Genomic DNA, 24238 nt, shown 5'->3' on the forward strand with positions numbered 1-24238 from the left:
CTTCGGGATGTGATGTCTGAGAGTATGTATCTGGTGTTTGTCCTCATTCAGGGCAGCTACCTTGTTATCTGCAGAGGGGGCTTTGTGGGTTCTTCAGAAAATTTGTGCATGGTGAAGTCATACGTGAATTGGGCACCACAATATTTTAGTTCTCACTGCAGATAGATTGTTTAGTTATTCTAACACTTTGCTTGAGCTTTTGAAACCATGTCAGGTGTGTTTGCTTATTATCATTTAATCTCAGTACAAAAGTACAAAATCAAGAGCAACATACATTTTATAAGGGAAGAATTAGGCACCTTCTGCCCTGGTGACAAAGACAGAGCATGACTTCCTTTTCATATGAAGAGCGTTTAAAAATGTAGAGGAACTGATCCCTTGTTCAAAAATGACCATTTCCAAACAGTATAAACATAAAATACATCTTTAGACACATATTGTCAGTGTCAGGACAAAATCTTTTATACCCACTGTTGTCACTTTTTTATACATTTTGAAAATACCTGGTGGCCTTTACATTGTGTGAAAATGTGATGAATGGACCATAAGAAATTCTCCAAAAATTACTTGGAAACACACATTTTTACATTAAATAATTCCTGTTATGTATCTTTGTTAAGTATATTTTTCATTCTCCTGCAAAGTTACTATTTTGGAAACACAAGGTTTTATTCTGACAGCAAAAACAAACTGCGCAAAGGACATAATGAGAAAAATAGGCACTTGTACTTTTTACATGTATAACATGTGCATGCGTGTGTGTGTGTGTGTGTGTGTGTGTGTGTGTGTGCAATTATGCCTTGCAATTGCCCCATAAGTGGTACTTAGCTGAGATGTTCAGATTAAACATCTTGCTGCAAGAGCTCAACCAAGCCTGCCTGGTGTTTTTATTCATGCATATGAATTGCAAATGAATCTTTCCAGCATTCTCTGCTATGCTGTTTGGAAATGAGTGATCAGCACAGCTAATGGGATGCAGAGGTGGGTGTTGTGTTCACATAACAACTACAAGACAGGCTATCAAAGTGGCAATACAGAGCGTTTCGCGACAATGCGAGGTACAGCAACGGCACATCTATTAAAAAGACAAATGAGCCATACACAAGAAAAGTGGGACCAAAGAACACTGTCACTCTGGGGAGTGAAAAAACCCTGCTCCTTTGCTTGTAGCAGTGGAGAAAAAGTTAAAGCTATTACTCACAGTCATATATCTGAAAACCTTTCACCCAAGAGATAGCAATCATTCTTGAGATGTATATGAATGTTACATTCTATATATGTATGAATGCATTAACGCTTAGTTATCATTACTGCTGTCATGATACTTTTATCATTTTGCTGTGATATTCATATATTACTATATATTAAACTAGATAGTAAATAATTTTATTAAAGTAAGTAATTTATATTTGTGATTAATGATGTTTATGTTTATTTCTATTTAGAAGTGGAAGGTTAGAGTCTGCACTTCTGACTATTTGATGCTAAGAAATGCTAAAAAAAATTATTTTAAATGTCTGTAATACTGTGTAGTTACACATTTACCATAATACAACAACAATATAGTTACTGGTAATGAATTCAGTGGGGAAAAGGGTTACAGTAGAACAGCATATGTAATTACACAAATGTATCTTGATTGTTATAAGATCATATTTTTTTATGTAATTATACATACGTAATAAGATGAGGACAATTACATTTGCATGAACTGCTGTTTTTTCAAGAAGTCTTTTCTGATTGTAACAGGGTGTGTGTGATTACCTACATCATGAGACTACTTAATCCGGATCTGCACAGGAAATTTTCTAACATATAGCTAGCTGTAATATTATGCTTGTGCTACATTACCTTAACCAGAGTTCTGGATTCAAACCATTCTATAATGTGATGGTATTTACATAATACAAGACAAGAAATGTCTGTTTATCTTTATATTGAGACTGTGATATTATAGACTCATAATAATCCATGTGACTTACAGATATTTCAGAATAGTGAAAAGTTACATTCTAAATTAATTGAACTGTTTTTACTGAAACTGAATTAATTTCTGTGAATTTTTTTTATGTACGTACAGCAAAACTGCAGATTGGTAATTCAGACATTGCTATTGGGGCAGGATTATACATTTCTTAATGAATTACATAAACATTACTTTTAAAGATATGTGCTGTTGCTGGATATACAATCAGAAAAGTATTGATGGGGAAAACAGCAAATTATCCATATTCTGTGAATAATTATGTAAGAAATCATTAATCATCAGTAGTTACATTGTTTTTACATGTATTGTTAATGTGTAATTACACAGCAATTAGAAAAACAATATAAATTGGAACCATTTTGCAAAGAATGGTCTTTGCACAAATTTAAAAATCCTCAATGAATTTTAAGAAAATTTAAAAAATCTCTTCCAGTAATATACAAATGTTAAATGTTTACTGAAAGTTTCAAATTCATTCTCTGACCAACAATACTGAAATACTGAGTACCAACTGATACAGAAACCAATGCATATTTTTGTTTAAAACTAGGTTTTAACATGATGATCCACAAGAACTATGATCAAACTGGCTACTATTGCAACCATGTGACCTACTCTACCCTACTTTATGTTGCACTTCAAACTGTTCTATAACATTTCAGGGTAAATTTGTTGCAGAATTGAATTTGATATGTCTGATACTAAGTATTGGATATGTGCCATCTACAGATTTGCTATTACTGACCTGTGCTTTAATTAATGCATAAAGTTAATTTCCACAGTGAATTTGTAATAGATCAAAGCATCACTGATAATGGTTATGATGATAATGGAAAACATTAATTGTCACTTCACATTTCTACTTAAATTCAGCATGATTGGGTGCCATTCAATCCTCCCTTTTTGTTAAAAAGAAGCAAGAAGAGCGAAGTTTGTGGAAATGCTGCAATAGTTCAAAAGTGGTCTACTGTTAATATCCAGCCAAGAATTTCAAGAGCTTTTCAAACAAGTGTGTAACAAAAACTCAACTACTGAACATCACATATGTACAGTCTTAAAAATAAAGGGAGACAAAAAGAGACGATAGAAAAGCCAACATGGCTCTCTAGAGAATCTTTCACTGCGTGCTCTTTACAGAACTAGTTGTAAAAATGCTATGTCCTCTCTCAGAATAATACTACAGGTGAATAGTGTATTGTATTTTTCAGATATATATATAAATTATCTGCAACTGTGCCATGTTTTTAAAGCTTGTTCCCTATGTTCTGTTGTTCAACCTTATGTATAATATGGTCTATCAATGACATAGGAGTACTCACTTTCCTAATATAATAGCATTTTCCTAGCTAATCTCTGTCTGCTGCATCTGTAGAATATGGTCATCTACCATGCACAATAGTTTCTCGGAATTTGGTAAAGAATGGCAAATCAACTGACTCCATTGGGCGTGTATAGGAGAATCCATCCCAATTATTATTAAAAAATGGCACAATGTATTCTCTCTGAACCCCACTGAATAGAACACCTAAATAATGAACTTGAACAAGCTTCAGTTAAATAAGACAAATGAGGTTTACTCATTGACCTCAGTGACACCTTTTTCACCAGGAACTTTCATGGCATGAAAACGCTGTTACGGCTGAGGGAGTCCATCCAATGTCAGTGTGATTACAATCCAAGAAGCATTTTTAGTCAAACAGCTAAGAATGTAACCTTCAAATGTGTGCAGTAGGCGAATCAAAAACACATTCTCAGCACAGTAGCTTCATATTCACCTCTAACTGCAACAAAAACCATCTAACCCTATGTAATAAAAATGCATATCCTGAGGCCAGTGACCAAATGCCTGACAACAAGGTTGAACTTGTTTTGTTATATATAAAAAACAAAACTTTTGTTATACATAAAATGTTGCAAAACATAAAATGGTCGAGAGCAATTTTAAAGGATTTCAGACAAATTATCCATCCATCCATTTTCTAAGCCACTTCTTCCTCAGGGTCGCGGGGGGTGCTGGAGCCTATCCCAGCGGTCATCGGGCGGAAGGCAGGATACACCCTGGACAGGTTGCCAGTCCATCGCAGGGCAGGATTTCAGACAAATTAAGTTATATGAAAAATTATAGCTGCTAAATCCACCCCCAGCCTCTACTTTTCAATTATTTTCATATGAATTTGTATTGAAAATACCTGGAAACCTGCAGACTATGCTAATAATTAAGAGTGCCAGGGTTTGGGTCATTTGTTAAACTGTGTTAGTACTGTTTTTTTATGAAAGCTTTTCAAAATGAATTTCCTTTCTCTGTTCATACAAACCCAATTCCAATGAAGTTAGGACGTTGTGTAAAACAGAAATAAAAACAGAATACGCTGATTTGCAAATCCTTTTAAACCTATATTCAATTTAATACACTACAAAGACGATATTTAATGTTCAAACAGATAAACTTTGTTGTTTTTTGCAAATATTCACTCATTTTGAATTTGATGCCTGCAACACATTCCAAAGAAGTTGGGAGAGGGGCAACAAAAGACAAGGAAAGTTGAAGAATGCAAAAAAACCCCAAAAAACGCCTGTTTGGAACATTCCACAGGTGAGTATCATGATTGGGTATAAAGGGAGCATCCCTGAAAGGCTCAGTCGTTCACAAGCAAGGATGGGGCGAGGTTCACCACTTTGTGAACAACTTCGTGAGCAAATAGACCAACAGTTTAAGAACAACGTTTCTCAATGTGCAATTGCAAGGAATTTAGGGATTTCATCATCGACAGTCCATAATATCATCAAAAGATTCCGAGAATCTGGAGAAATCTCTGCAAGTAAGCGTCAATGCAGAAAACCAACATTGAATGCCCGTGACCTTCGATCCCTCAGGAGGCACTGCATTAAAAACCGACATCATTCTGTAATGGATATTACCACATGGGCTCAGGAACACTTCAGAAAACCACTGTCAGTGAACACAGTTCGTCGCTCCATCTACAAGTGCAAGTTAAAACTCTGCCATGAAAAGTGAAGGCCATATGTCAACAACACACAGAAATGCCACCGGCTTCTCTGGGCCCGAGCTCATCTGAGATGGACTGACGCAAAGTGGAAAAGTGTTCTGTGGTCTGATGAGTTCACATTTCAAATTGTTTTTGGAAATCATGGACGTTGTGTCCTCCAGGCCAAAGAGGAAAAGCAATGTCTGGATTATTATCAGGGCAAAGTTCAAAAGCCAGCATCTCTGATGGTGTGGGGGTGTGTTAGTGCCCATGGCATGGGTAACTTGTACATCTGTGAAGGCACCATTAATGCTGAAAGGTACATACAGTTTTGGAGCAACATATTCTGCCAACCAAGCTACGTCTTTTTCAGGGACATCCCTGCTTATTTCAGCAAGACAATGCCAAGCCACATTCTGCACGTTACAACAGCGTGACTTCGTAGTAAAAGAAAGCGGGCACTAGACTGGCCTGCCTGCAGTCCAGACCTTTCTCCCATTGAAAACCTGTGGCACATTATAAAGCGCAAAATACGACAACAGAGACATCAAGCAAGAATGGGAAAGAATTCCACCTACAAAGCTTCAGCAATTAGTGTCCTCAGTTCCCAAACGCTTATTGAGTGTTGTTAAAAGGAAAGGTGATGTAACACAGTGGAAAATGCCCCTGTCCCAACTTCTTTGGAACATGTTGCAGGCATCAAATTCAACATGAGCGAATATTTGCAAAAAACAATCAAATTTTACGCGCTTGAACATTAAATATTTTGTCTTTGTAGTGTATTCAATTGAATATAGGTTGAAAAGGATTTGCAAATCATCATATTCTGTTTTTGTTTCTGTTTTACACAATGTCCCAACTTCATTGGAATTGGGGTTGTAAATAGACTGCTCTGTAAATAGTCAAATTACCCATTTACACTGAACAGGATTATCTACATTTCAAAAGAGTGCTATGATGATAATCCCAAACTTCACACTTAGCATTCCACACTCCTCTGGCTATCGCAGTACTTTGTTCCCTGCCTGTTCTGACCTCTTCAAATTGCAGCAGGGTCACTGGTAGCCATGACAGTGTTGTAATTCACAACCTAGTGATGCTAAGTGAATTAGACTGAAAATCAATGGCAATATCGCTTTTTAAAAGCCATAAGTCAACCCACAGGTCATGAGGGCCTTTTACTAAACAACAATGCTCCTATTATTATGTACCTTCAATCAATTACCTTCTATGCCTTCTATGCCATCTATGCCAGGATTTATTAGTCCCGATTAAATGATTAATCAATTTGTCCATAATATTAAAGACAGGTAGCTTTCAATGCTGCAGGCATGTCGGTGAGATTTTTCTGCTTGTCTTGACATGCTGTGAGTTATAATGAGAGAAAAACAAGTCTCTGCCACGAGCCAAACTCACTTCTTTTATTCTTACATGGAACAGATGGAGCATTGTGTGCAGTGGCTCTTGCATATGGCAAAAATGGATAAACTATCCAATTTTCTTTTAGTGCAGATGGCAAAATATTGTTCAATCAAAGAGAAGTGAGTTGTGAGGTAGGGTCTGCACATTTATGACTTTGTCTTTCTTTTTTGGCCTTGATAGCATTGAAACAAAAATAATCATCCAAAAATGAATCAGTACATATAGCATAACACTTGCTATGAAATGTAAATAATTATTATTAAAAACAGCCCTGCATATAGGTAGGTTTTTGTTATCTATTTGATATTTTTATTTAGAATCTATTGAGTCTTTTTTCAAAACTTTTTTTAATAATAATAATAATACTTTGTCAAATAAATGGTGTCACAGATATGGGTGACCCTCCTTTTTTTTTGACCTTCGTAATAGTACTAAATACTAACAGAAGCATTTCTCCATGTATATTTTATCACTGTTGTGGTCATTTGAGTCTTTAAAAACTCAAATGTTTGTACATGTAACTGAGGCATAAACATGCCAAACTCAGCTTGAGGAAGGTCAGAGAACACAAAAACGCACATATAGCAGTTTGATGACACATACATATCAAGCTATAATATTTAAAAATGTACAAATCTGAAAATACACATCTGCACTATTAATTGAATACAATTATGGTGTCGATGATGCAAACATACGTTGGTACACATACAGTAAGGAGGACCATTTGAAAAATAAATTTAAAACAAATTTCATTTGTTGATTTTTTAATCTGAAATAAGTTAACACATGCTCTAAGGGGAAACAAGATAACACATCCTCTAAGGGGAAACAAGTTAACACATCCTCTAAGAGGAAATAAGTTAACATGTCCTCTAAGGGGAAATAAGTTAACACAGCCTCTAAGGGGATTTCAACATACCATGCTTTTTTCTGTACATTTCGTGTACAATTTGTATGTATTAATTTTTTTTATTACATATGAAATCTATAATATTCATTGCATTGAATCATAAATCTAAAATTTGTGATAACATAGGCGGCATGGTGGCGTGGTGGGTTTGCATGTTCTCCCCGTGTCTGCGTGGGTTTCCTCTGGTTTCCTCCCACAGTCCAAAGACATGCAGCCAGGCCAATTGGACATGCTAAATTGCCCCTAGGTGTGAGTGACTGTCTGTCTGTCTGCGATGGACTGGCGACCTGTCCAGGGTGTATCCTGCCTTTCACACAAAGACTGCTGGGATAGGCTCCAGCACCCCCCCGTGACCCTGACGGAGAAGCGGCTTAGAAAATTGATGGATGCGATAACATTTACACATGCCACATTTTATGTTTTACTTCTCCTACATATGTTAAATAAAGCAAATAAACAGTAATATTGCATTAAAATGTGTTCTGTGTAGAGGATGTCTAACTATTAAGAAATCAACAAAACATAACTAGAAGAGAGGAGCCCAAATTTTGCATATAAGTGTAACTCCAAGGATCAAGGCTAGAGAAATTTGGATGTTGGTGGTATACTGGTGCCATTGTGCCTCCAAAATGATAAGATACTCCTACCATGCCAGCTCGGGCTAATCAAATTACAAGCAGAATCATCCATAGTTTATTAAATTGTTACTACAACTTTGACTGGAACTGCAGGTCTATGGTCAGATAAGACCAGAACAGAGAACAGCTAAAAACACCTCAGGAAAGTCGATCATAAACGTGATGTGTTGAATTACTAGGTTCAGACGTGTATATTTCCACATGGATAAAATGCATCACAACACAATTTTCTCTTTGAGTTTACACATTTTTGGCAAACATTGTGTTGATGTAATGTATTTATTCATGAAATAATGTACACATTTGAATCAAGTAAATTCAATGCATTACTTTTTCTGTGGTGGCCAGACATACAGCAAAAAACCTTTGCCATTGTGAAATATTGTGCAGGCCTATTTTGTTTCCTGACAAAAAGTATACAGGGGATCATTTGAATGCATGGCATTATTGACGCTGTCACATATCAGGACATTTCTGGAGGAAAATCTGCTGCCTCTGCTGAGATGTGAAAACTGGGTCATGGCGGGATCTTCCTGAAGGACAATGATCCAAAGCGTTCCTGCAGATTCACACAAAAATGGATCACAGACCATAGAAGCAAGCCTTTTTGCAACGAGCATCCCCTGAACTAAATCCTCTGTAAATGTAGAGGATAGGCTGAAGAAAAGAGTCCATGAGCAACAAAGAATTCTTAAGGGGTTTATATTGTAAGACAACACTCATAAAAATAATAATAAATTGAAAAAAATATATAAGAACTTAATTATGCTGCACATTTTGAAGATCCACAGCAACATGCACTTTAATTATATTGCCCATGTAGACAAATGTAGGGAAGTCTTGCCTAAAAACTCCTATAGGCATAGCATAGTGGGCTGGCCCAGGCAGGAAATCAAACCCTAGACTAACACAGGAATGCTACTGTCTGTGTTATTCCAGCCACTCAATTCAATCAGAGTAGAGTCAGCCAATGCAGACCTTGTTTTCTAAACATAAAATGCAAATATATTAAATCGTGATATATCTTCAGTTTATCAGTCAAAAATAAATCCCTTGGTGCACAAGTAAAATATTACATTATAGTTCCTCCTGTTACTTACAATATAGACCCAATTGATTTCAACCTGGTTTATCCTGGGTTGTATGTTATCTGGATAATTATGTGAAATGTTCCAGAACAGATGCTTCAGCATAAATAAACAACTGGATATTTAAAAAATCAGTAGGTAATACAATTCGATCAGTGATGGAATGCACTTCCAGTCAACAAACATGGCTAATCATAAACCTAATTTTCCAAGTCAGCAAGTTCAATCAAACAAAACCTGCACTATGCTCCTTCTGTTGCTAATCCATAGCTATCTACTCAACATTAAGTAATGCTTAATGACTGCTTAAGTAATGCTTAATGACCCAGAGAGAGCTCTTAAGACTTTTAGACTTTAGCTTGAAATCAAGCGCTAATGCAGGCACTGCTGCATGATTCGAGCAGCACAAACTATTTATGCCTAAAACTGAGCCATCAATTAAACAATGTATTTAGTATGAGTTCAGTATGTTGAGCTGAAACCTTGGAGACCAGTAAGCTATCTATTTTTGATCCTACCTTGCATTGCTCTCTTTTTTGTTTTAATGTTTCATGTCTCTTTCCAGGCTTTGGGGTTTATATACATCAGCAAATCTGACATGCTTAGAAGGATCTCCTGTAAGCAAATCCCTAAATCCTGACTGAATTCTATCATCCCTAATGTGACATAAGCAAGTTATACCTGTATTATAAGGTAGAAGATTTGCCCTCCTAACATTAAACAGAGTAAAATGTAACAATTAGAGGTTCATCCATCCATCCATTTTCTAAGCCGTTTCTCCCTCAGGGTCACGGGGGGGGGGTGCTGGAGCCTATCCCAGCAGTCATCGGGCGGAAGGCACACAATTAGAGGTGTCAAAGTTAATGTGTAGAAACTAGTGGTATCAATTTTAGCATGTTAATAACAGTGAGAATTTTTAAAATGCTATTGACATAAATCGCTCGTTTCACCACTCTGAAGCTCAGTTGATCCCTCAATTTTTTTTAATGTCCTGTGGTTATTACTCTGCAACTGTAGTCTTCTCTTGATCAATATGTGAAATTACATTTTACTTTGTGTTGTTGTGTTTTCTAACATTACGTAAAATACGCACAATGATGCAATGGTTTCTGAACAGGCAAGAGTATACATTCATTACTGCACACTTTTGTTCAATCAAAGTAACAATGAAAATGAGAAGTAACAATAGAAGTATGAAAGAAGTATAGATTACAAGGCAAACATTGTTATTTTTTGCCCCAATGTGCAAGAGGTCTTCTTCACAAAAGCTCAAACTTGGAATGAACTGGTTTTAACAGAACTGAGTGCTGAGCCAAAATTCACACACACACACACACACACACACACACACACACACACACACACACACACACACACACACAAACACACACACACACACAAACCTTTAAGAGACCAACGGGAAACAGCCACAAAAGTGAACCGACTCAAGAATTTTAGCACTTGGTTTTGATGCAGTACCACTGCACAGCTGAGAGAAAGAGTGTGAAAAACCTCCCACTTGTGGTAAGCACTAGGAAGGGGAGAGGCCGAGTGATGCCTTTGACATGCTTTAGTGTCGGCTGACAGAACATGAAGGGTCATGGAGTGCTATGTGGAGACAAATGAGTTTGTCATTTGGTGTCATCTTAAAGTAGACAAAGACAGAAAGGAAGCAGCGGCAGATCCTGACAGCCCATACATCCTGTTCCTAGGATTTAGCTCATTAGCACACCAAAACGACTCACTTAGCTCAGGACGCGAGGGCATGAGATGTCTTCTGTCCAACTGTCCCATCAGTTGATACAAAAAGCACAGTCTGAGCTTGACACTGGGTAACCCATATACATCATTATTATCATTCACTCTGCACTCTTTACATGAATTTTCACTGTGTGAAATTATAAATGTGGAATTTCACCACAGTTCAACAAGCTATGAGTGAGAAATAATTAATATTAAATCATGTTTTAAAACATGTTTTAATTATAATTTTTTGGGGAAATCTATGGGTTAATGATTTGGGCAATTTTCATAAATCAAATGAACTCCAATTTATTTAAGAGACTTTGATGTAGTATATTAACATAGTTAAAGTTTCAAAACCTACTGTTCACTTCCAAGTCCATACAGTTCATATATGAAAACTACGTTGCAAGAATGTCCCATATTGATTTGATTGTTTTTGTGAGATCCTCTATCAGCCTATTCAGCCTATATCAATTTAATCTAGCCTGTTCACACTGAAGTTATAAAGAATGTTTCAAACTGGTCTACTTTTTCAACGAGACAGAATACAGGGCGGTCAATCAGAGAAGATGTAATTTACATTTAGCAATTTTAAAGGCACAGTTACATATACAGCTTGAAAAAGAGAAGTCTTTTGAAAAGGTTTTAGGTACATATATTCACACAAATAATATTTGTTCGGGCCTTTTAAATTCTACTAGTCTTACATACAGTAAGCAACAGAGCATATCAATTTCTGTTTTTTTAAAAATAAACAAAAAAGTTTAAAACATTACCAGCTTGCCTGATAGTGGCAGGCCTATAATAATGATTTGCAATGCGATAAAGAGGAGATAAACGTTTGTGGACATCTATTCTACAGAGATAACAGCATTGTTGTTATGAAGTTATAGTTACTAAGCTATGCAGAATGTGTTCCTGAGACTCCCTGCAGGATGAACAGCTCTGAGTTGATTCCACCGCTGTGTGTTGTATACAAGCTATCCTATCAGTGCTGTTTGCTGTGGTGTGCAGAAGCTCCCTGGGATGGGCTAGGCTTTTGTGTTCAGAGGGGCTGAGGCAGGCCAGGGTGAATGAGCTGGGGGCTTGATTTCACACTGCAGTTGGCAGCTGCTCGTCCTACCGTCAGAACCCAGTACACACCCTTAGGGTCAGATGCATTGGCCTGGAATCCTAGGCCTGCTGTATGGCTGAAGAGATGCTAGTCAAAAGCAGAAATGAATAAATCTGTTGGACATCAGGGCTGATAATAATAGCTGTCTTCACAAACCTTTGCAGCTTGTATGCTTGTAGTAATGTACTAGTTGCATCACTGTTTGATATTTAATGACTTTGTGCATGCTTAAGAGGGAGGGTGAGCTATAATATGGGGGCTCAATCTATAAGGGACTGTACATTTAACTGTACATTTTAGTGGAATAATTAGAAACACCTCCTTGGCAATTTTAGCAGCTACACCTACTGATGCAGGTACACTTGCTACAATTGCTGACTTTAGGTCATATGTTGCTGCACAGCAGTGACACTGAGTTGTGTAAAAACCTGAGTAATGCACCCGTGTTTGATCCATTTGTACAAGTGCCATGCACAGTAATGTGCCACTACCATGCTAGTGTCACTGCTGTGCTGGGAATGGACCATAACCCAAATAATTATTTAGTGGATGGTCCCCTTTCCACAGACAAATTGTGCAGTCATAGATGGGTCAAGATAGGTGTACCTTAAAAAAAAGATAAATGAGTTTAGGTAGGTGTAGCTAACAACCTGGCATGTTAGTGCTTCTCTGAGACTTTTTTGAAAAACAGCTCCTATCTTGTACCTCACATAAAGGGATCAAATTCAAGAGTGACTTGGAATGAAAAGTGACTTTAGGTCAATGGGATAAAAAACAATCTGGTAGACATTTGAGATTTGTTCTTCAACATTCAGAGACGATTATGATTTAGGAATTTAATTTTTTTTCTTTCAGATGCACTTAACAAATGTCCTTTTAAAAATGTCCTTTTTCAGAAGGAAGGCCCACTATTAATGTGGTTTGTATAAAACAGTAATAAGCAAAAAGGAATGTTTAGCTCACTTTCAATAAGTCTTCTGTCATTTTCTGAAAAATAAAGATTATATTGGCATCTAACTTTGAGCAACTGTTGCACAACTGATGCTCTTAACCATGATATTACCCATTTATGCAAAATAGTTCAACATGAAAGCAAAGAATATATAGTAAAATCTGCTTTTTTCATTAAATACGTAAGTCAAATAACCAACTCAGTCTCTAAATGCCGTGACAATGCCTAGTTTCAAATGGAACAAAAATGACTGAGGTACCATCTTGAGCAAACAAACGAACCTCACACTTCAGCCACCTGTAATTGTTCCTCTGATTAAACAAATGCAGTTTCACTGGTTAAGTAGACAAGGCTAGCTGTAGTGGGTACATAACACCCTTCTCTTTCTGTTTTTTCCCCCAAATAATATTTCAGTGTCTATTTTGTTTATTATACATTTTTCTGACTATGGGTTGTTTTGGCAGTATTTAAAACATTAAAAGCAGGTTGTCCCTTGGCTATTACGTCATTGCTTATGCAAGACAATGAAGCATAGTTCTCATACCCAAGCTTGGCTGTTGTTATGACCACTGAGCTGAAGATGCTGCCATCAGCTGATTAGCATTCTTAATTGCTTGTCATTCTGATAGTGTGGCAGTCAAATGAAATTCAGAACAACTCCAGAAGTACATATACCACTAAGGAAATCCCACTGAAGGTGCTAAGTAAGTAATAATAATACAAATACTAGTGACCAGGTCCAATGGAAGATACTAGTACAAGGGGGCCTGTGTGAAGGGTCTGTGTGAAGACACTACTAGCTCTTCTACAGGCCAGACTTGATCTTGTAACACATCTGGAGTCAACTTGTTAAAAGTTGGGAGACTGTAGCAGCTAAAAAGGATGTGACCACAAGCATTCTTTCTAATATACAGCACATAACAGTGAATTTTCAATGCATCTAAAGCTATGACATTTGGCAGACACTCTTATTCAGAGTAACTTTGATCATTTTATACAGATAAGCAAAGGTAGTGCCAGGTGTCTTGGTGTAGTGTATGGTGCTTGCCCCACAGGGAATTGAACCCCAGTCTACAGTGTAGAAGGTAGAGGTATTACCCATTACACTACACCAACCACATGTTCTCCAAACCAGTCAACGTACTTAACTTCTAATTCATCTCATTCATCAATAGGCTTGTTGCCTATTGGCTAATTTTTGACTTTGAGTTCCATTCTTGTTCTCTTGGTGAGAGATTTGGGTGCTCCACTGCTCCACCATATCTACAACTATAAGGCCTTACTCCTGCATCTCCATTGGGTTCAAATCCAGAAGCCATTTTCTTAAAGACACGCTCTTTCTTGTATATAATGATCTCGATCTCAGGAAACAAAGAGGACTATCCCTTAAATGAATGGAGTGTGTGCTGTGGAAGTGTAGTGCCTGAATGCAACAATTATAAGATTATGAGACTCCATGAGGTTATCATGGTGACTCCAGACTCAATGTATGTACAAAAGAGGAAGAGTTACCTGTGACTTTAAGCTCTGTTGTTCTTCTCACCACTCTGCTCCCATACTGTAGCTCACAGGTGTAGTTTCCCCCATCATCCTCTTCCACCACTGGAATCCACAGACTGGTGGTGTTAATGATGATGGAGCTCCTCCATTCTTTCTTCTGACACTCCTGTGGACACAAGTCAAAGCAAGAGTACTGTCTGGAAGTCCAAAAAAACACAGCTTTTTTGAAACAGTCAGGTTTACGACTTGATTTATTTTAAACAAGATAAAAATGTGGTTACAAATATAGTTGAATAATGTGATTATGTGATTAGGTTCAGGTTAGGTGTAGTCATGTAAAATATGTCTGACAAAATTAATTTGCCAAGTGAATGGAAACATGACTATTGAAATAGTTCAGTCCAAAAGCATCCATCAGCTCTCCATGCCTCTAGTAAGCACAAAAAATGCAATACTATACCTTGTACCATGTCATGATGGGCTGTTTGTAAGGGGCTAGGTAGTCATCAATGTCAGGGCAGGTGATCAATTTGCTCTTGGTGATTTCTGCATTCTCCAGGTAACGTATTTGACTGCTAAAGCAAAGACCTTCATCATTTTCCTTCACCGTCAAGGACATGGACACCTTCATGCAGTATGTTGTGTTTCTGTGAGGAGACAAGATTTACACAAATATTTGTGAATAGAATTGATGATTTGCTTTATCCAGTGGCATTTGTTGATTCTCTGCATTTGGTTCTGAAAGTACACCAATATTCTCAACTAAAAGCATAACACTGGTAAACACCTCATTTGCCAAAAAACTCTTAAAAAAACAAAAGCAAACAAAAAAAGTGGTTATATTTAAGAAAGTAGCATGACGGTTTCTCATGCACTGCTGTCTGAGGGCGTGAAGGTTATATACATTTAACAATGTTTTTTGGCCTTGCTCTACAGAGACATCTCTGGCTTCCTTCAATCTTTTCACAATATTATGTATGGTAGAGTAGATGCTGAAATCCTAATTTTTTTGCAATCTTGCATTGAGAAAGGTTCTTTTTTGAATTGCTTGACAGTTCTCTCATGAAGTTTGGCAAAAAGTGATGAGCTATGACCTGTCTTTGCTTGCAAATACTGAGCCTTTAGTGAATGCTCCTTTGATACCCTCATCTGTTATCAATTCACCTGCTTATTGTGGAATGTTTCAAAATGGATTAACTTTTTTTGCACTCTCCCAACTCTATTAAGTGTGTTGCAAGCATCAAATTCAGAAATTTTATATTTAGAAAATACAATTAAGCTGGTCAGCTAAAATAGTAAAGTGATTATTTTGTACTTTTGTCAGTTAAATAAAGGTTTAAGAGAATGAACAAATCACAGATTCTTGCTTTTATTGCATTATGCATTTTGCATAATGTCCTAACTTTTATGGAAATTGGGTTCATACACACTTGTAATAGAGGCCACTGATCAATTTGAATTCCATAAGTTTCACAAATAAATGTGACTGTATCATATGTGTTCTAAATTATGACCAATATTCTCTAACAATACAGGTCTTAGAATGAGACAAACATGAAAGAATTTGTACTTGGTAAGTTTAGTTTACTTTTACTTTCATACCACTGCCATCAAACAGAGTCTCTGAAAACTCTATCCTCATCATTATGCTGACAGTGTATTACCACTCTACCCTCTGGTGCATGAGGTGGAAAAAATAATAAATTCTAAACTGATTCACAATTCTGATTCTTGTATAGGCCACGCATTTCCTCTGCTGTAAATAAATAAATAAATAAGTAAGAATAAAAAAATAATTCACACCCAGAAACTTCATAAATTAAGATTCTTGGGCATGCATATTAAGAAGAGACTCAAAACCATAGCACACATACGATATTTCAGAATGTGACTTTCAGAATGTGACAGCCACCTCTGGAGATGCTAACTTGCTAACAAGTTCAGTAAATCCAGTGATATTCAGAGTTAGGCTTTAGGAGATATCTAAATGCAAATGGCAGCAAAAAATAAAAATATAATATCTTGGGAGTTTCTGAGAGGGGTATACCATGTACCACCATGTTTCAGATGAGTTGTAAAATTCTAAAAGTTAAATATTTACTACATGCTTTTCATTAAATCACTCATTCACTACATAAGCTGATTATCCTCCTGAGTTGCTCTCCAATCCTAACTGTATGTCTTTGGACTGTGGGTGGAAACACATGCAGACACAGGGAAAATGTGCAATCTTCACCTAGAAAGGACCCTGGCTGTCCAGCTGGGGAATTAAACCTGAGGCCCTTGCTGTGAGGCAACAGCATGACCCAGTGCAAATAAAAATTTGACATGCTTTGAGAATTAGTTTATATCATTAGCACCCTGATGTGAAATAAAATCAGCCTAGAAAGTCCCACTCCAATGGGTATACTAGTCCTATCTCAGAATGAATGAATTATATAGATGTGTTCTATAAAAAATAAGTTTAAACATTTAATGATGGAATTCAACAACTGCCCACTGGATTCTTTCATAGATGTTTTCTGAGTGAATGTGTTTTCTAAGTTTAGGAAAATATATCAAAATTACTGTTGATGGTAATCAGCTATGTGCTGTTGATGCAACAGATAAACATTAAGTTGAAAATGCTAGAATATTCCTTTAAAGCTCAGCAGGCTGGTTCAAAACAAATCAGCTTTACACAGAGAGGGAATTCTCCCAAGACATCTTGTGCTGTGGTCCCCCTAACGGGCAGCTTGCATCTCAGCGGTTCTGGTGCAGGGGTGATGGTTGTATCCTTATTCTTATTAAAAATTCATGGGGCCTTGGGGCCAAGGATTACACAGCAGCCTGGTGTGTCAGCTTCAGACACACTTCGACACTAAACCTCCTTTAACAAGTTCAGCATGCTGGATGCCAAGATTTAACATTTCACCATGAAACATTCATCGGCTGGCGAGTTGGACATCAGGCTACTGTATGTGGGGCGTCCCTCTGTGAATGACAGGATTACTGTGGGAAAGACTTGGCCATAGTCCCAGTAGAAGAGAAAAAGGAGTGCCTTTGGAAGCCTAGTCCTCATCCATCTCTTTCCCTAACCATCTATCTTGTTCCCTATCCCTCTCTCTTTTCCCACCCATCTATCTCTTTCCCTAACCATCAATAGCTAGCATATTTACATATCTTTCACACCTAGCTGCTTATCTGTGCATCTCTATGATACTAGCTCTATACTCTACTAAAAGCTTTTTCATTACAAGAAACTCTCTCTTAATTTTCATTTTGAATGAGAAAAGCACAAAAGAACATGTTTTGTTTGTTTGTTTTTCATTCAAAGAAATATGAAACCTTTTTTGCTCTATTCTATGCTTTGCACGATACTGTGTACCCTCTATTGGTAAGCAATATGAAGACTGTATCATTAGTGTGTTAAATCACATCATAAAGGTGGTGATTGGAATGGAACCCCTGACTGGTTTTAGGTCACTGTTATAGTTGGTGCACAAATCGTAAAATGGAATTCCAAAGTGATTTTGAGGGCAATACAGTCTTCCACAATTTTCTAGCAAACACTGCAATGTGTCTTGTTACTAAGCAATGGGCAGAGGAATGTTAGTTAATGTTAACCATGGCACTAAGCCACTGAAAACACTGTCTGCTGCTCAATATACTTACTGGTTACTGTATGTTACTGCAATCTTGGATGACTAAGATGAATCAAGTAACAAAATGTACAGCTGAGTCAAGGTTTGTACAAGCTTTCAAGTTTGATTTTTTTCTGGTTCTTGTTCCCTGTACTTCTCAAAACATTACACACATGTACACAGCTTTGAATAAGAAGTCATCTTTAACCTCTCCCACCAACTAATGTTTATTTGTTTATACGACTAGAATTTTCATGCAGGTTAATGATTAACATAATTTATTGATTCATGTGTTTTTTCTGCTGTTTGGTAAACTACATTTTTCACCTTCATAGTGCACAATCCTAATGAGGGAGCAGGGATCCATTTCAGCTACATCCAGTATGTTCTTCTTTTCAGAACATTGATCAGCTCCATGTTTCATAAATAAATTGTAGACTAATTTAGAGCTTGTGAACAACAAAAACAACGAGTACCATAATTTTATAAATTGCACAGTAACAGGTTGTTGGATTATGTCAGCATATATGTGTTTACTATTTGTTGATAGTGATATTTCCTCCTGTTTCTTCTTAAATAGTTTATTTTTGCAAAAGAACTTTAGAAATTCACTTTCAGTTTTTATTGACTGTTTCAGATGTGGCAGTGCTGTTTTGCTGGAGCATTTTGTCAGTTCCTATTTGTCTGCAAACCTAAGAAATATCAAGATACCTACAGCATATGCATGTCAAAACATTCTTTACAGGCAACATACTTAAATATTGCCTTTTCCTGTGAATTCTAAAGCAGAATTTAAATTAATGTTTCAGTTTAGCATATAACAGAACATGTAAAATGTACAACCTTTCTACAGGCCACAGTTTCTATATATATACAGTGCCTTGCAAAAGTATTCGGCCCCCTTGAACTTTTAAACCTTTTACCATATTTCAGGCTTCAAACATAAAGATATGAAATTGTAATTTTTCGTGAAGAATCAACAACAAGTGGGACACAATCATGAAGTAGAACGAAATTTATTGGATATTTTAAACTTTTTTTAGAAATAAAAAACTGAAAAGTGGGGCGTGCAATATTATTCCGCCCATTTACTTTCAGTGCAGCAAACTCACTCCAGAAGTTCAGTGAGGATCTCTGAATGATCCAATGTTGACCTAAATGACTGATGATGATAAATAGAATCCACCTGTGTGTAATCAAGTCTCGTATAAATGCACCTGCTCTGTGATAGTCTCAGAGTTCTGTTTAAAGTGCAGAGAGCATCATGAAGACCAAGGAACACACCAGGCAGGTCTGAGATACTGTTGTGGAGAAGTTTAAAGCCGGATTTGGATACAAAAAGATTTCCCAAGCTTTAAACATCTCAAGGAGCACTGTGCAAGCGATCATATTGAAATGGAAGGAGTATCAGACCACTGCAAATCTACCAAGACCCGGCCGTCCCTCTAAACTTTCAGCTCAAACAAGGAGAAGACTGATCAGAGATGCAGCCAAGAGGCCCATGATCACTGTGGATGAACTGCAGAGATCTACAGCTGAGGTGGGAGACTGTCCATAGGACAACAATCAGTCATACAAATCTGTCACAAGTCACAAATCTGGCGTTTATGGAAGAGTGGCAAGAAGAAAGCCATTTCTCAAAGATATCCATAAAAAGTCTCATTTAAAGTTTGCCACAAGCCATCTGGGAGACACACCAAACATGTGGAAGAAGGTGCTCTGGTCAGATGAAACCAAAATCGAACTTTTTGGCCACAATGCAAAACGTTGTGTTTGGCGTAAAAGCAATACAGCTCATCACCCTGAACACACCATCCCCACTGTCAAACATGGTGGTGGCAGACATACCCCAAGCGACTTGCAGCTGTAACCGCAGCAAAAGGTGGCGCGACAGAGAATTAACACAAGGGGGCCGAATAATATTGTACGCCCCACTTTTCAGTTTTTTATTTCTAAAAAAGTTTAAAATGTCCAATAAATTTCGTTCCACTTCACGATTGTGTCCCACTTGTTGATTCTTCACAAAAAATTACAATTTCATATCTTTATGTTTGAAGCCTGAAATGTGGCAAAAGGTTGTTCAAGGGGGGCGAATACTTTTGCAAGGCACTGTATATATATATATATATATATATATATATATATATATATATATATATAGTTTTTTTCTAATATGTTGACCAGAACAATAATCATGTGTTAAAATGCATGTGTGCTTTCTACAGAGGATGCACACTTATTTTCACTTAGAAAATCAACAAAACATACAATTTAACTGAGGCAGCTAAACGTTTTCATACTACCTGCCTTTAACCTCAAAATCAAAGCAAAACCTTCTTTCCTGGCCCTGTACATTTTATCTGTATTTAATATCTAGAGTCGTCTGAACGTGTGCATGCCATTGAGGTGTACATAAGCTGTGTAAGGTGTCCTGTCTTGCTTTTAGACAGCAGTCAATAGGAAATGAGGAATCCATTTGTTTCATTCAGAGCAAATTTCATGAGCCATTTAACACATACAGGTGTCTGACTAAATTGAGGGAAAATGAAGCCTGGGGGTGTTTATCAGTAATATAATGCTTATGTTGTGACGATGTTCCAGTGAGTGAGCATTTCAAATCCAATGGTGAGTGTGGAGAAGAGCAAGAGGTTTTGGAAATGAAACACTTTTCTCTCACACACAGCCACATTTAAAGAAAACTTTTGCAAATAAAGCCAAAAGGTCATTTGGGGATATAAAGGATACTGTGGTGGCCCACCACTGCTCACATGGCTGTAGAAATGTGGGAGACACAGCTATGCAAAGCGACCATATGAAGAAGCTCTACAGCAATGCCGCGGTCACTATATAACAGACGATTCTTGTAAATAAGCTGTCGTTAGCTTTATGAGGTGTTGATGTGTTGCTCTTGCTTTACTGTGGGGTGGTGGTGTCAGTGCTGGTTTGTACCATGGAGTAGAATTGTATGGTTAGAAGTGACCTGTCTGCTATCCAAGCCACTTGGTTAGTGCTGAGTGGTCGTTCTTATTGGCTGTCTGTTTAATAAAAGAGCATTCGTCTTTAAAGTGCAATGATTATCGTGCAGTCTTTTTCTGCTGATGATACACTGGTGTCAGAAGTGGGATATTAATGCACCAGTGACCAGCCCTCTCGCAGTACTTTGAGCAGGTGTTGGTGGTGTGGTTGGCTAGGCAGCTTCTTTCTGAAGTGTGGACAAATGAGCCAGCGGCAGAGCTGAATATAATGGGTTAACAGGCAAGATGATTCAGCAAGTGTTTGAAGAGGTGGCACAGAAGGGATTTTTTGTGGATGTCATACTTTTTATCACATATTTGTACAGCAGTTAACATGCCCAGAAGCTAAAACTACATTTCTAAACTCCTAGTTTACCAGAGGACCTATGAATAATCAAGATGAGAAGATGTAGTTCTTACACTTCATTCTCTTATGGTGTTAATATCAACTGCAAATCAAATAATGGTTGATCTTTACTCTTTCATGCAAATGGCTGCATTTCTATTTTACAACCATGTCAAGATTTATTTCTAGTATTCAACCCATGTAACTGCTGGAACGAAATGAGTGACAGGTAAACTACATGCTTTACTGTTAAATATTTATCTTGAACTCCATTTTGTGCTGGTGTGACACTTTTCTGATTAAATCTACTGGTGAAACCATGGTGAAAAGGGTGAATTCTCTTTTGCCCTTCTTAAATTATTTATGTATATCTTTTCATTTCTTTTTGTTATTTTGCTCATAGATGAAAATTGAAGACATCAGCAAAAACAATAACAAAACAATATGTCAATATGAGGAATTATGCATAAAAATATCAAAATTACTTTAAAATATAGATTTTAAAATTGACCTTTTTTTGTTTTGCTGTCACCATTAAATACTCTGGCATCTTCTCAAGCACCTTCATGAGGGACCACATTGGAATGGTTTTCCAACAGGCTTGAAGAAGTTCTGCATATACGAAGCTTCCTTTAGGGCACTGTCATAGGATGCCACCGCCTTATGTAAGTTTGTGAAATTTCTGCCCTGCTAGCTCTGCCCCGGTCCACTGTAAATGCTCTTATTGTGAAATGGAAGCATCTGGCAGTCAAAACAGCTCAGCCACAAAACTGTAAATCACACAAGCTCACAGAGCAGGACCATCAAGAGCAACATGTAAAAACACCCATTGCATCATTTACAACAGATTTCAAACTGCTTCTGGAAGCAACAGATAATGATATGGGGCTGTTTTTCAGGCTTTGGGATAAGAGCGCCTTTGTTTCAGTGAAAGGTTATGTTATTGATACAGCATGTAAAAACATTTTAGACAATTATAAGCTTCCAACTTTGTGGCAAACGTTTGGGAAAGCCCTTTACTTTTGCAGAGTCACTGTGCACAAATAGGTGCATAAAAACATGGCTTGACAAGTTTGGTGTGGAGGACCTCCAAACACCTGCACATCCTCACCTCAACCCCACTGAACACCTTTGGCATACATTGTCCAAAATCAGTGCTTGACCTTTTGGAAAACCTTTTCAAAATCTTTTGGAAAACCTTTTCAGATGAATGGAGATTTTTATAGCCACAAAGTGGGGGTCAAATTCATAATGTCCATGGTTTTGGAATGTGATGTCCAGCAAGCTCATATAGGTGTGATAGTCAGGTGTCCACATATTTTTGGTTTTACATGTTCATATTATATTTGCCTTACTGCATTTATGAATCGCTAAACAGCATCATTAAGGACTTTTGAGTGGTGCAATTGTCTCAGTATTGGCCCTATCATTGGGAGATAAGATCGTCAGTTCATCATCAGTGTTGCTACAGCCATCTCTGGCCAGGAGTCCAAGAGAGTGTAATTAGCCCTTCATCTCCCTCATCACTGAGCATGATGCTAGCCAAGTCATCTGTTGGCTGATATAACAGACCTTGGATATATATATATATATATATATATATATATATATATATATATATATATATAAAACCTTCAACTGAAGTAAATTTATTCTGAGATTTTTTTTCATTCTACAGAAATCCCTCATCAAGATCTAGAAATACTTGTAATGTAATTAAAATATTTTTTATATATTATTCGTTTTTATTTTACTTTTTAAAGTTAATCGAAAATATGTAGGGTGAACTAAAGAAGAGACTGCATTTACCACCCAGCATTTCAGCATTTAGTTCCCACTCTAATCTAAGACACCAGACCCAACTAATTTATTTATTCATCAGCAACTGAATGTTAGATGCAAATGTGTTGGAACAGAACTCTCCAGACTGATAAATCTCCTGAACTGGAGCTGGTTCCCTCTGATTTGCAGCAGTTTGGAGCCCTGCTTCTATTTATCTATTGCTTATTACTAGTTTACATAGACTTTTTTGTGGATTATCCTGCATTAACCCTGTCTGCCTGGGCACTGACCCATGCTATGAACTATGATCATGATCACTGTAAAAGCTCTAATAAACAGATTCTGTAAATACACCTTCTTCCCACTAATTTTTTCTTCTTACTGAACCATTTTTCCTACCAAAAAAACAACCACTTAATAAGAGACACTAGAAACTATCTAAATCTCTTTCTTTCTTTCTTTCTTTCTTTCTTTCTTTCTTTCTTTCTTTCTTTCTTTCTTTCTTCTGCCACTGGAAGAAGTTACCTGATCATCAGCTCATCATCAGCTGTTTCTTCCTTTTTTTTTTTTTTTTTTTTTTATAAAGGTAGAACAAATATTAATGTGTGATTATGTTAAGCTTATGTTATTCCTAGTATAAAGGGCTAATGCATGTCTGTTCCTTCTGGAAAGACATCTGCTTAATGTTGATAATGAAAAATAATGCATAGTAAGTCAAAATGCTCCAGTGGATTTCATGTCATCATTAATCTTATTCCAATATAAGAATTATTGCTGCTCTCCATGATACTGAAAGCACTTTTGAGAGTGTCAGCAGCTATCAGTTAGAGAAGGTGCTGCTCACATATTTCACACACAGTGTAAAAAGTGATATTTATATTTAATTTCTGCAATTACAACTAAATTTAATCATTTGACAAAATCGTAACTCAAAAGTATTCTTCAGTTTAAGCCCAAATGATTAACAAAGACTGGATATTTAATGAGCTTTAAAATTTGTCATTGTATTGAAAATTTAATAATGCATTAAAAAAGACAGTGCACTGATTTTCCATGTTTCTGAGGTATAAACATAAAACAAACTGTAGAGAAACTTAATCATTTAGTAACTTGTGACGATATCTAC

The 24238-nt window shown here is 36.9% G+C and overlaps 1 protein-coding gene across 1 annotated transcript in view; it reads right to left on the reverse strand.

Moving 5' to 3' along the window:
- The window catches only part of il1rapl2 (interleukin 1 receptor accessory protein-like 2), a 366695-nt gene that overhangs the window by 123975 nt on the left and 218482 nt on the right, over positions 1–24238 (reverse strand). Inside the window, exons 4-5 of the mRNA XM_017713361.2 lie at positions 14808–14994; positions 14360–14513 (exon numbers count right to left, since the gene is read on the reverse strand). Of these exons, the coding sequence (XP_017568850.1) occupies positions 14360–14513; positions 14808–14994 (341 nt within the window). The remainder of the gene's footprint in view (positions 1–14359; positions 14514–14807; positions 14995–24238) is intronic.

Source organism: Pygocentrus nattereri, chromosome 8 (assembly GCF_015220715.1).
Source record: "Pygocentrus nattereri isolate fPygNat1 chromosome 8, fPygNat1.pri, whole genome shotgun sequence".
Taxonomy (NCBI): domain Eukaryota; kingdom Metazoa; phylum Chordata; class Actinopteri; order Characiformes; family Serrasalmidae; genus Pygocentrus; species Pygocentrus nattereri.